This window comes from Equus quagga, chromosome 3 (genome assembly GCF_021613505.1).
Source record: "Equus quagga isolate Etosha38 chromosome 3, UCLA_HA_Equagga_1.0, whole genome shotgun sequence".
NCBI classification, from domain to species: Eukaryota; Metazoa; Chordata; class Mammalia; order Perissodactyla; family Equidae; genus Equus; species Equus quagga.
This window is the reverse complement of record NC_060269.1, coordinates 134,788,578-134,802,472: the sequence shown is the minus strand read 5'-3', so window position 1 is coordinate 134,802,472 and position 13,895 is coordinate 134,788,578. Positions and strand designations below refer to the sequence as shown.

The following is a 13,895-nucleotide window of genomic DNA, read 5'->3' as shown; positions in this document are numbered from 1 at the left end:
AAAGAAAGTTGATTGTGGAATATCCCTGGAAGGATATTCAGGAAACTGGTAATAGGATTTTCTTTTGAGAGGGCAACACAGCCAGAGGGAATCTTATTTTTCTCTGCATTTAGTCCTAAAATATAGGATGCCCACTTAAATCAGAATTTCAGATAAACAACAAAGAATTTTTAGTATATGTATATCCCAAATACTCCATAGGACAAATTTATGCTAAAATTTTATTTGTTGTTTATCTGTAGTTCAACTGTAACTGGGTGTCCTATATTTTTATCTGCTGAATCTGAAAACCTAATGTGCGTTCCCTCCTATAAATTTTAAATTGTGCTCCATGTGCACATATTACCCATTCTAAAATTAATAAAATTAAAAAAATAAAGCAGTTAAAATAGTTCTGGACCCAATTTCCAACGTGTGTGTGTGTGTGTGTGTGTGTGTGTGTTTGAGTAGCGGGGTTTTCCTCACCACCAGGCAGTTCTCCAACACCAGCTGGGAGTCCTACAGTTCAACTCAATTCTGACACTGTCTACCTGGAGGTAGCATCAGATCCCACAGGTTAAGGGCTCAGTCCTGCAAGACTGCCTTCCACTTCAGATGCCAATTGCAAGCCCAGGTTGTTACCTGTGCTTCTGACTGACGGACTACAGATTAGAGGTTCCCATGACCCCATCCTTGGGTTTAATTTGCTAGAGCAGCTCATAGGACTCACGAGACCCATTTACTCACTAGGTTGCCAGTTTATTACAAAGGATATTAAAGGACACAAATCGACAGCCAGGTGAAGAGATACGCAGGGCAAGGTCCTGAACAAAGGAGCTGCTGCCCTCGTGGAGTTGGGACCCAGCACTGTGGCATGTGGAAGCGCCCAACCTCCAAACCCCATCCTTTTGGATTTTTATGGTGGCTTCATCACACAGGCATGACTGATTAATCATTGGCCATTGGCGGTTCATTCAACCTCCAGAGGTTGGACGTAAGTGGGGTGGGTGGGACTGAAAGTTCCAACTCTCTAATCACAAGGTTGGCTCCACTGGCAACCAGGCCCCATCCCTAGGTCCAAAAGTCACCTCATTAACGTAAGAAAAGACTCCTTTAGCACAATCATTACTTAGGAAATTCCAAGGGTGTTAGGAGCCCTGTACCAGAAACGGAGGTGAAGACCAAATATATTTCTTTTTATAAATCATAATGTCCTACCAGTTTTGTGATTTGTCGCGTATTTAAGGCAATTTTAGCTAAGGACTGAAAGTAGACTTGGCATCGACTGAAGTTAAATATGAGGCCCGAGGACAATCTTCCTAAATAAGTATAAAAGGACTAAATTTGCAAAGATGGTTTTGGTGGGATGCATTTTGCCAGAAGAGTACAGCTAAAGGGGAAAAAAGTCTGAAAACAACTTCCTGATGGAATTGAAGTCACTGGAGCCCTGAGGGAGACACCTCAATCATGGAGCCTGGGACAAGACTAAATCAGGAGAGGAAGAAATAGCTAATGTATCTGAATTCCAGGGTACCTTCACCTCCATTAAGTGGAGCCTTAAGTTGACTAAACTTTAGAGCTGGAAGGAAGCTTTGAGGTCTTTTCAATTTCTTCATTTCCTCCACATTTGCAAATAAGGAAGTTCCTTTTCTAACTCCATGTCTCCACCATCACCAGCTCTCTGGAGTGGCCTAGAGGTGGTGTCCCAACTCTGAGGTCCTCAAGGTAATATCAGCATCCTTATTATGCAATTACCCTACAAGTCCTTAGGTCTTTGGGTTCTTAATTCTCCGATGGTAATGAGGGAGAAAGTGACCCGGCATAGGGCAGGTTAGAGAAAAATGTCTGAAGAGGCCACCACATTCACCTTCTAGCTGTATCTGTTATCTTCGAGTATGAGCCAAGGAAAGTTACTTAATTGCTCTGGGCCATAGCTCCCCTAGCTATTATAGGAGGAGCAGGAGTCCTATGCAGGGGTGTGGGAGGATCAAATGAGATCATGTCAATGAAGTCCCTTGGATTAAATTGGTACATAATAATTTCAGCTATTATTTTTATCTTAAAATAAGATTAGTCCACTTCTGAAATGGTAAGGAATCTTATGTCAGAAATATAATATCAAACTTACTATCAAGCTAGAGGGTAAATCACCTACATAGTGACGACTATTCCCTAATTTTCTACAGAGTTTTTTAAATTTATTTGCCCACAGTGGAATATGTATATCAGCATATGACTAAGATAAAAGTTATGATCACATTGATTGTTAAAGCATCTGATTGACTAAACTTAAGTTTAATTTTTTTCTGCTTTTTTTTTAACAGCTTTAGTAGAATACACTTCACATACCATACAACTCACTCATTTAAAGGGCATATTCACTGGTTTTTAGCATATTTAAAGTTGTGTAAGCATCACCACAATCAATGTTACTTTTTTTTTTTGAGGAAGATTAGCCCTGAGCTAACCTGTGCTGCCAATCCTCCTCCTTTTGGTGAGGAAGATTGGCCTTGAGCTAACATCCATGCCCATCTTCCTCTACTTTATATGTGGGACGCCTACCACAGCATGGTGTGACAAGTGGTGTCATGTCTGCACCTGGGATCTGAAGCGGCAAACCCCGGGCCACCGAAGTGGAATGTGCGCACTTAACCGCTGCGCCACTGGGCCGGCCCCTATTTATTTATTTATTTTTCCTTTTGTTGCTTGTACTTTTGGTGTCAGATAATATCTAAGAAACCATTGCTAACCCAAGATCATGAAGATTTATCCTTATGCTTTCTTCTAAGAGTTTTGTGGTTTTAGTTTTTACATTTAGGTCTATGATGCATTTTAAGGTAATTTTTATATATGTTGTAAAGTTTGGGGTCTAACTTCATTCTTTTGCATGGGGATATCTAGTTGTCCCAGAACCATTTGGTGAAGGTTGTTTTTTCCCCACTGAATTGTTTTGGCACTCTTGTTGAACATCTGACCATAAACGTGAGAGTTTATGCCTGGATTCTGAATTCTAGTCCACTGACCCATATGTCTGCTTTATGCCAGTACCACACAGTCTTGATTACTGTAGCTTTGCAGTAAGTTTTGAAAAGGGAAAGTATAAATCCTTCAACTCTGCTTTTTTAAAATTGTTTTGGCTATTCTGGGTTCCTTGAATTTCCACACAAATTTTAGGACCACTTTGTCAATTTCCGTAAAATGGACAATTGGGATTTTGAAAGTGATTGTGTTGAATCTGTAGATCAATTTGGGTAGTGTTGCCAGCTTAATAATAGTATCTTTCAATTCCTGAACATGGGATGTCTTTCCATTTGTTTAGATCTTTTAAAATTTCTTTCAACAATGTTGTGTAGTTTTCAGAGTATAAGAATTGCACTTCTTTTGTTAAAGTTATTTTAAGTATTTGATTCTTTTTGATGCTATGGTAAGTGGGATTATTTTCTTAATTTTATTTGTGGATTGTCCATCACAAATATATAGAAATAAAATTGATTTTTGTATATTGACATTGTACTCTGCAACCTTGCTGAACTTGTACATTAGTTCTAGTAAGCTTTTAGTGGAGTCCTTAGAATTCTCTATGTATAAAATCATGTCACCTGAAAACACAGACAGTTTTACTTCATTTCCAATCTGGATGGCTTTTATTTTGTTATCTTGCCAAATTGTCTGTTTTGAACCTCCAGTACAATGTTGAACATGAGTAGTAAAAATGGCAATTTGTCTTCTTCCTGATGTTAGTGGGAAAGCATCAGTCTTTTACCTTTAAATATCACGTTGGTTCTGCGTTTTGCATATATGCTCTTTATCAGGTGGAGGAAGCTCCCTTCTATTCCTAGTTTGTTCAGTGTTTGCTAGTATTTTGTTGAGGATTTTTCTCTCTATATTTATTGGTCTGTAGTTTTCTTTTCTTGTGATGTCTTGGTGAATTGTTTTTTTAAATAATAAACATAGCAAAAAATCCACAAGGGAATCAGGTCTTCTCCCTCCCTTGGCTGTACATCCTTAGCCACTCACTGTTAGTAATTCATATGATTGATTTATATATATATAAAATATTACCAGCTACTTAAAAATAAATATTTTGCATTCCTTAGCACTGATGTTTTTGTAAATAATTTATTAAAATTATAATCTGATACTCTGAGTATTTGACACAAGATATTCTCTATCAGGTTGTAATCACAGTGATTTAAATTTCTATAGCAAAAAAATAAAGCATTACTGACAATCATAAATTCCACTTCTAGAAGTATAACTTGTGTAAGTCATGTTCTCCGAGCCTATCTGTAAAAACAGGGATAAAATTACTTACCCGCAGCTTTGTCCTGAGGGCTGACTGAAATGATATTTGTATGGAAGCTTGCAGACTCAATCATATTTATTGTCACTTCACAAAGTACATATCACCATATTCGTTTAAATAGAAATCTGGTCTGCTGCATATTAGACTGGCATACAACTTTTTGAAAACTCTCTATTGCATAAAACTAAATACTTCTGTATGTAATCTATTTTTCAGAAGTTATCATTCAGTTCTCAAGTCCTTTTGTTTTTTGCCTAGATTCTGTGATTTCTTGCCTATTTCGGAAACTTGGAAAGTACCATGCAAATACAGATATAGTTGTGCTAGTTAAAAATAAAATACTTAGTGTTTGCTGGTGAAGGAAAATATGATGCTATGTAGGTAAAACTGGGTGATGAAAATCATATTCATGTTTCATAAGAACATTTCTGGAGAACTTTAGACTTGAAAAGTAGGTGCCAAATACTTCTCCCAGATGATAGTTTATAACTCTCACTGAAGTCAAAAGTAATTCTGAGGGTAGAATTTAAGCCAAGTGTTTGGAAAGCTGGAAGGAAAAAAAAAGAAGCATGCATAACTTTCCAAATTTTTCCAAAGTACTTAGACGGGAAGTAATTTCTAGTTAAGATATTGAGAAATGTTTTTTTCACTAGTCAAACAGTCATAACACTTTTAACATAATTTATTTTACCTTCCACAAGCTGCTAATCATGATAGCATTTAGTTAAGTAACCATTTAAGTAGCAAAAACTACATACAGGACAGTACCAGTTATAATACTTAACACAGAGTCTTTAAAGATTCATTTAAAGAGAGAGTTTCTCCAATGCATTTTACAAATTAAATACATCATTATGAGATTGGGATGAAACATTTCAGACAAACCTATTGCACAAAACTAAGTCTGTACTCAATATTTATTAATAGCTTAATCAGAAATTATCTTAGATAATTTTTCTTGTAGCAATTTCACAAGATTTCTTTTTTAATTCCTACAGGTTAACATAATGACAATTAAAATTTTTTAAATTAATTAACATTAAAAAATTGACATACTGACATAATGGCAATTATTAAAAGCGACAATGTACTTTGATTTCGATGTTCAAGGGGATTCTCGGTTAGTCAGCTGTCTTTGACAGAGTTTGTTGTTTTATAAGATGAAATTGTTTGATATCTCTCACTCGTTGTCAGTACTTGAATAACTGGTTCCAACATTCATCTTCTTAGTTCTTCGTCTATTTTGGACAAGGGTGGTAGCCACAAAGGTCACATCTACAAGTTGAGGTTTATCATTACACTATCTATGACACAAAGCAACACAGATGCAGACTGAAACCTTTCTGGTAGGCTTCCTTTGCAAAACTGATAAGAGCCACCTGTGCTCAAGGTTAATGGTAACATGGGCTGGAGGAGAAAATGTAGGGATCTTTTTATGTTTTATTGATCTGCTATATAACCACAGTCAAAGTTTTACAAATAAATGTGCCAACCAAAGAAAATCTTCCCATTTAATTACTACATAATTATCTAATTTGATCCATGCAACAAATCTCTAGGGCAGGTAGTATTAGTCCACCTAATAGAAAAGAAAACGGAGCATTAGTACGGGTGGGAGAATTTCCTAAAGAAGTAAGATTTACTGAGCACCTACTGTGAACCCAGTTATTTCATGTAATATCTCAATTAATTCTCAAAATGGCCCTAAGCAATAGGTTTTACATTCCCCTTTGCAGATGAGGCAAAATTAGCTTGCCCAATGTCAGCCAGCTGGCTATGGTGGAGGCCGGACTCAATGGCAGAGCTAGTTCAATGCTCTTTCCTTCATGCCCCAGCTGGCTTTTTTTTTAACTATGGGCGCTCAACATTGGCTCAACACAGAACCAAAACCACTGTAATACATGATACATGACAAAAAGGAAAGTTTAGAAGATCAAAATTTAAATATATTCCTTTATAAACAGATAAGTGGAACTTCATGATTCATCTGATGGTGTCATTTTTTTTATAGATAGTATTAACCGGCTTTATCTTGTTTAAGTCATTAAAAGAACAAGATACATCAATCACACATGGAAACATTTTCTTCCAATTACATTAGCTATGAAAACTTCTGTTAAATTATTAGATTTGTACACATTCTTCTCACCAAATGAGCGTTTGATTCATGTTCCACATCACTACAGTAAATGGCCCGTTCTTTTTCTTGCTTCACCTTCTTGAACTGCTGCCCATGTCACCAAGTTAAGCTTTGGTTAACTTGGGCTTGCAAAAAAACCCAAAAAACAAAAAACCAAAAATCTCCAGGGCCAAAAAATCCTGTGAAAATCAAATACAATTGGAAAGAAAAGGGTGAATATTTATCTTTGTTTCTCAAGTTCTCCTCGAGCCTACTGGATGACTCAGTTTCAGTGTTCTCTTTACTTCTTTTTTTTTGCTTGTTCTCCCCAAATCCCCCCAGTACATAGTTGTGTATTTTTAGTTGTGGGTCCTTCTAGTTGTGGCATGCGGGACGCCGCCTCAGCATGGCCTGACGAGTGATGCCATGTCCGCGCCCAGGATCCGAATCTGTGAAACCCTGGGCTGCCCAGGCGGAGTGCGTGAACTTAACCACTCAGCCCGGTGCCGGCCCCTCTTTACTTCTTTTAATCCTAGAGTTAGAGCTTATTTTTCTGATAGAATTGCATAGTCTGATAGAATCCTTCTTGACACTCTTCAGTCTCCTGTATGTTTTATTAAATAGTAGAAATCGATAGGGATACTGTTATAAAGAAAAAAAAAGGAGGCATGAAAATGAATGAAAACCATGAGCTAAGAAACTTCTGGGGAGTAAACGGCTCCTACTGGCTAATGTGAGTTTTCAGTAAGGCTTTCTTGGGCACACAGTCACCTCATGATCTGATGCCATCAAAGCCTGCTTTACATCCTCAGAGGCTCTCGTTGGCCACCTACAGCAGGTTTCCCAACCTTCTGGACACATGAAGCTCTTAGAAATTAAATAACAATAATAACGATGTAGTCATTTCCAAGTAGGATATGATAAAGAAATGAATTAACACCAGTTTGGATAAAATCATCACTATCTTTGGCCATTTCAACATTGACTTTTGAAGTGTTAAAGACGTTTTGACATGCTTTGCAAGGATTCTCATTAGATGAATGCAACTTATGGCTTTATTGAATAAGAATAACAATAAAAATGAACACTACTATGGCAGTTATGTTACAGGTATCATTCCATGTGCTTTAGACTAATAAACACTTTGAATCTTCATGACAACCCTATGAATTAGGTACTATTACCTCCATTTTACAGGTGAGGAAACTGAGGCACTGACAGGTTAAATAAGGTCTTAGAGCTAGAACCCCTGCAATACGGCACTAGAGCCCATCATGAGTTCTCTATCATGAAGCTGCCTAGTAAAATTTCCAGTGTGTCTGTGTGTCTCATTAACATGAGATGGTGTAACTTAATCTTAGCATAAAAGCAATGTCAAAATGTGTCACTGTGTTTAAACTACCACAGCAAAATGTGACCTTTTCACAAATGTGCTTATCTCATTGCCACTAATCGCTCCACATGACCATTGGATATACACTCCAAAGCTTCCAAACTCATTCTTTGTAATGTTTAAATATTTCATTTATTGTATTTAAAAAAAGAAATGATATGCCATTACTCTTTTTAATGTGAAACCCTTGGAGAAAGAGTACACCTAACTCCTACAACAAGGATTCTCAAAGCTCGGTTCTTGGACAATTTGCATCAGAATCCCTGATCAGCCTGCTAGAAATGCGTGTTCCTGGGCTTCAGCCCAGATTTAGTCATTTAGAATCTTAGGGAGTGGGACCCAGGTAATTCCAATGCCCATCAACTTTTGAGCACCAGGGTTCTACCAGGTCCTTCTTGTGACCCCACTTGTCTGCTCCTCTTCTAGATGCACACACTCCTACCTGGAGTTCCCCTGAAATAAGATGCTCTTTCACACCTCAGAGCCTGATCATGTTGTTTCCTGTGCTTCTTAATGCTTCCTCCTCCTCTGACTGTCTTCTGACCTCCCACTCCATTAAGAGACAGTTCAAAAGTCATCTTTGCAAGATTTCCCCAGGCCCATCAGACAAGATTTAGGTGCTTCTTCCATTGGACCCCAATGCCATTAAATTCATTCCTCTATCCTAGAATTACACCGCAACTAGTCTGTGTACTCTTTAACCAGGGAGTCCCCTGAGATCTCATCTTGCATTATTCATCTTTGTAAACCACCAAAGATCATGCCTAACACAGAGTGGTAGGGACTCTAAACTTACTGTTTGGACTGTAAGTTCAGTGTTGGCAAATGACTGGAGTGAAGTACTGACAGTTCTGCAGTTCTTAATTCTGCTAAGATGGTAGATCATGTACATAACTTCTATTAGAAAATAATCTACCATATGTGGAAGATAAACAGACACATGGCTAAGGAGAACAGACTGGTGGTTATCAGAGAGAAAGGAGGTCGGGGGGAGGGTAAAAGGGGTAAAGGGGCACATCTGTATGGCGACAGAGAAAAACTAGACTATTGGGGTGAGCAAGATGCAGTCTACACAGAAACTGATGTATAATAACGTACACCTGAAACTACACAATGTTATAAACCAATATGACCTCAATAAACTAATTTAAAAAATAATAATAATTTTCTAGCAAGTGGGAGAAAGGAAACAATTTTATTTGGTCAATTTTTTTCTTCTTGCACATTTATTCTTTTTCTTTCTTTTTTCCCTTTTTTGTGTTTTATATTTTAAATAGGCAACACATACATTTGGTACACAATTCAAAGGCTCTAAGATAGCTGACTGTGAGCTGAACTACCTCCTCCAACCGTTGAGTCCCTTACAGTGAAGCAGTCACTGTTACAGTTTCTGGTGTGTCCTCCTAGAGCCATTTTAGATACATATAGGCAAATAAGTATATATTTATCTATCACTATTTTGTACCCTGTTTTTTAACTTTGTGATTCTTCCATCTAAGTACATAAAAAGCAGCCTCAGCTTATTAACAGACACACACTATGCAATCCTGTGACTATATCATGATTTTTTTTTACTAAGACATTTCTTGGTCGACATTTAGATTGTTACCAGTATTCTCCACCATCAATGATGCCGCAATCTCTAGGTAATTTCACACATGTGTGATTATATTTGTAGAATAGATTTCTAGAAATGGAATTATAGGATTAACAGGTAATGAGAAGTTTTATCAAAATGCTTTTCATAAAGATTACACCCATTTTCACTCCCACCAGCAACACACGAGAATACTTGTTACTTTATATCCTGCCAATAGCGTTTTCGTTCTTGAGGTTCTAAAATGGAGTATAAAGGAAACTCTTCAAGTAAGTGTAGGCTCATCTACTGGTCTAAGCCAGGAGTAAGAATTTTTTTGCAGAAAGTCAACACACGTGGTTGTTCTATAGGCTCTTTTCTCCTTCGTAGGCAGGCTGGCATGGGGCTATTCATTGCTGGTCTGACCTCAATATTGTTTTGAACTTTAGAAGACTTAGTGAGCCTTCAGAATCATTTCTACTCTGCTCTAAAGTAGAAGACATCTCATTCATTCTACAAATACTTACAGAGTGCCTAGTATGCACCAGGCATTGTTCTAGCGGCTGTGGCTTGAGCAATGAATAAAACATTAAGACTGCATCATAATGGGAGGAGAAAGAGAGCAAACACAGTAGACAGGTACGATAATATGGTATGTTAGTTTATGATAAGTGCCATGGGAAAAATAAAGGAGGGAATAGGGAGTATGAGGAGTCACGTTTGTTAAGGGTGGACAGGGGAGGCCTCACTAAGAAGGTGACATTTAAGCAAAGACCTGAAAACAGTGAAGGAAAGAGCCATAAGGCATCTGAGGGAAAGAGCAAAGGCAGGAGTTGAGAGTGTGTCTGGTATGTCCTAGGCACAGCACGGAAGGCTGTGGTTAGAGCTCAGTGAACAAGGGGAAGAGGAGGAAGACGTAAGGTCAGGGAGGTTAGGGGTTCGGGCAGCAGGCTAGATTGTATAAGTCCTCACAGTGAAATGGGAAAACCATTGAAGAGTTCTAGAGGGTTCTTTGAATGCTCTATTGAGAACAGAGGGAAGGCAAGCACAGAAGAAAGGAGAACCAGTTAGGAGATTGCCTGTAAACCAGGTGAGAAATGAGATGAGTTAACTGGGCTGGTAGCCATGGAGGTGTGGCAGTGTTTGGATTGTTTTGAAGGTGGAGCCAGCATGATTTTGTTAGATTGGATGTTGGACGTGAGAAGAAAAGGAGGCAAGAATGACTTCAGAGTTCTTGGCTTAATTAAGTGAAAGGATAGAGTTGTCAGTTACTGGGATGGGAAAGACTGCAGGTGGAGCATGCTTTAGGGTGAGGATGAGCTGTGATCTGACTTGTGGTTACCATGGCTTTCCACGGCTGGGGCTCTCCAACGGCCAGGGTTCCAAATTAGATTCATGGCCCAGACAAGACCATGACTGAAATGGCTTCTTGGAATGAAGACTCCAAGGAACTTGTGCTCACAGGCATTGTCCTCCTCCGGAGCAATCTTGCTCCAAATCAGACTTGTGCTGAGATATTGTATTAAATGTTCTTACATCTTCTCTTTTTCTGTGTGAAATATTTAATCAAAGGGATAGACAAATGCACACACACACACAAATAACAACCTAGAAAACAACAAAAAAACTTGATTTCTTGTCTACTATATAACTAGCAGAACATGGGCCCCTGTTAGAGGCCTCAAAAATTAAAATTCAATTCTAGATTTTTTCCCCCTCCCCAAAGTCCCAGTACACAGTTACATATTCTAGTTGTAAATCCTTCTAGTTTTTGTATGTGAACCACTGCCACAGCATGGCTACCGACAGACAGGTCGTGTGGTCCCACACGCTCAACGGCCTGGGCCACTGAAGTGGGGTGCGCCAAACTTTAACCACTAGGCCATCAGGGTTGGCTCAATTCAATCCTACATTTGCGGGTCTTTGATGGCAGCAGACACTAGTTCCTAGACAATGCCAGGCCAGGCTGGCACAGAAACCACACCAGGGCAATCTGAAATGTGCTTGGTTGAAGAATGTAACCAGGAATTCACTGGACAAATAAATAATCCAAGAAGAAAGAATGCATTTAAAACAGCTGCCACTAAAGCATCTGATGAAACAACACCTAAAATGGAACGAGTATTTCAACAAACACAGAGAAAGGTGAAGGAAAGCAAAACCAGTATTTTAAGTCTTATTAGGAGGAGGAAAGAAAAAAGCCATGAAGAACAGACAGCGATATATAGAGATTACTTCAAAAGGCTAGGAAGAGATTAGGGAGAAGAAATTAAAAAAAATTGTGTCCTTGAATGGGAGGCAGAATCTCTACAAGGCAACAATGAGAGCTCAGAGAGCAGCATTTTTTCTCTACTCAACTCGAGAGGCCAGCGGGTAGATCAGAAAAAAAAAAAAAAAAAAACAATTGCTAGAAGAGAGTAGCTAAGGGAATCTGAACTTGTTTTAAAGCAAGTAAAGTGGTAGCCAGACTAGGTGACTCAGAGGAATGACTCAAACCCGACACCGGGGGCCGTCAGCGCCCGGAGGCCGGGGGCGCGGCGTCTAACACATTTTAGGAAAGTACCAGGCTCGTGGAGGGCGACAGGAAACCTCCCCGGGGGATCGGGCTGGGGCTCCTCCTGCCCTAGCGTGTGACCTCTTACCATCCGCGCCAGGAGGAGTTTCTAAGCTCCTGGCTTCCCCTTCTTCCTTTAGAGGCTCCCCCCACCCATTTTTTCTTCCACAAAGCGTCATCGGGCGTGTGTGTGCGAGACGTCGGCCCCCTCCCCGCCACCCTCCGCCACGCGCCCACCTGCCCCGCCTCCGCGGCGAGCCGCTCCCTTCCCACCCCGCCCGCGCCCGCGCCCGCCGCCAGCCACCCGCCGCCCGGGCACGCGCGGCACGAACAGCGCCCGGAGCTGTACTAGACAAACACCTGTCCGCCTGGGCTCCGCGAGACTTGGCGCGAAAGCATAGGCAACAGTGGGCACGTTCTCGCGAGGTTTAGGAAATTTCCCACGGCCCGTGTTGTGTCTGAACCGAGTAGTGGAAGGCGGTGGGAAGGAGATGTAGCGTGAGACTGGGCTGCCCGCATTGGGCACATGCGCAGTGACGCCCGCGCGTGCCGCGCTGATCCTGCAGCGCCTTCCCGCAGGTTTCGGGCTGCGTATTCCAGTTCTCCGGGTTTTGGGGCTCCCTGCGGGAGGCAGTGCTGGATCTGGGAATCTCTAGGAATTGAAAGGGCAACGGGGCGGGGAGGGAGAAAGGGGTGCTGCAGGTAGGAAGGAGGGGGCAGGGTTCGGGCCCTGCCCCTTTCTATTAAATGCCCAGAAGGGACAAGTTTGCTCCGAGACATCCAGGATTAGGTTGCCTGAAGTACATTTCGGCAGCGAGCAGCAGCATCAACTGTACCAGGCCTACAGGAGGACCTGGGCACAGTCTGTCCCCGTATACATCTGGGTTCACACAGGGCTAGGGGCTGCGATGAGGTCCTCAGGAGGCTCCCAAACCTGGCAGCTCTCTGCCCAGACGGGGTCTTTGGCTTGAGTGCGGGTTAGGGGAACGGTGGTTCTCAATTCCAACGCAGTTCACTTCTGGGGAAAACCGAGCGTTCTGGCGTGTGTATGCGAGGTGCACATTAGAAGTATCTTTGCTAGAGGCCTCGTCCTGACCTCATTTCACACCCAAGAAGAAAGCTAAGGGCGACAGAGCTCAAGTGCAAAAGTTTTTCGTTTACAGAGCTCTGGCGGATCGTACCATGCTGTAATCTTGTCTGTCTCTCCGCCAGCATGAGGGTCAAGTGAACTTAGTTCCTTGTTTGTCATTCGCCCGAACTCCAGGCATCTCTGTAGCTCCTGCAACTAACGCTGACATTAGCATAAAGGAGGCGTCCAATGAACTTTTGAATGAATGAAAAGGGCTGGGAACCAGAGTGAGCGGGAAGCCACTTGGAAAACACCCATTTGAGGAGGTGTTTCATCTAGGCCTGTGAAACGCGGCAGATTTTCCCAGGACCCCTCCTCCCTTCCCCTCGGCCCCGCCTCCTGACCCCTCCATTCCCCGTCCCCGTTGTAATCCCCTCCGGTTTTCCTCAGTCTCCACGTACGTCCCTCAGGGCGCGTCCCAAAACCCGGATAACCGGAGCGCTCCCCATGGACCACACGGAGGGCTCGCCCGCGGTGGAGCCGCCTGCGCATGCTCCATCGCTTGGGTAGGTTTCCAGGGAAGGCAGCGAGCAGGATCCCCTACTCCGCGGGCGGCGCGAGGCGTCTGGCTCTTCGCGGCGGCTGCGAAGGGAAAAGGAGCGCGGGGGCTGGGTGGAATCGAGGAGTGAGGAAAAAGGGAAGGGGCGGGGGAGAGGGACCAGGGAAGGCGTCCGGGGGAATCTCGCGAGGGTTGGAGTTTTGGCGAGAGTTTGTGGAAGATGGCGCCTGTTGTGACAGGGTAAGTCTGGGGGAATCCGAGCGCTGGGAACCGGGAAAGTTGCGGGCGTCTCGCAGCCCGCGGCGGGCGGCGAGCTCGGGGGCCGCGGCGCGCTGGGCGT

At 41.9% G+C, this 13,895-nt stretch overlaps 1 protein-coding gene across 4 annotated transcripts in view; it reads left to right on the top strand.

Moving 5' to 3' along the window:
• Positions 1-13,895, top strand: part of RBPJ (recombination signal binding protein for immunoglobulin kappa J region) — a 223,215-nt gene that overhangs the window by 95,473 nt on the left and 113,847 nt on the right. Inside the window, exon 1 of one of the 4 annotated variants that reach the window (XM_046656183.1) lies at positions 13,474-13,562. The exons of 1 other annotated variant lie outside the window; for it this stretch is intronic. In XM_046656183.1, coding sequence (XP_046512139.1) covers positions 13,504-13,562 — 59 coding nt within the window. In that variant the 5' untranslated portion in view covers positions 13,474-13,503. Of the gene's footprint in view, positions 1-13,473; positions 13,563-13,678; positions 13,796-13,895 lie in introns of those variants that run through there. 2 more of the 4 variants (XM_046656185.1, XM_046656184.1) reach the window with 2 other exon arrangements.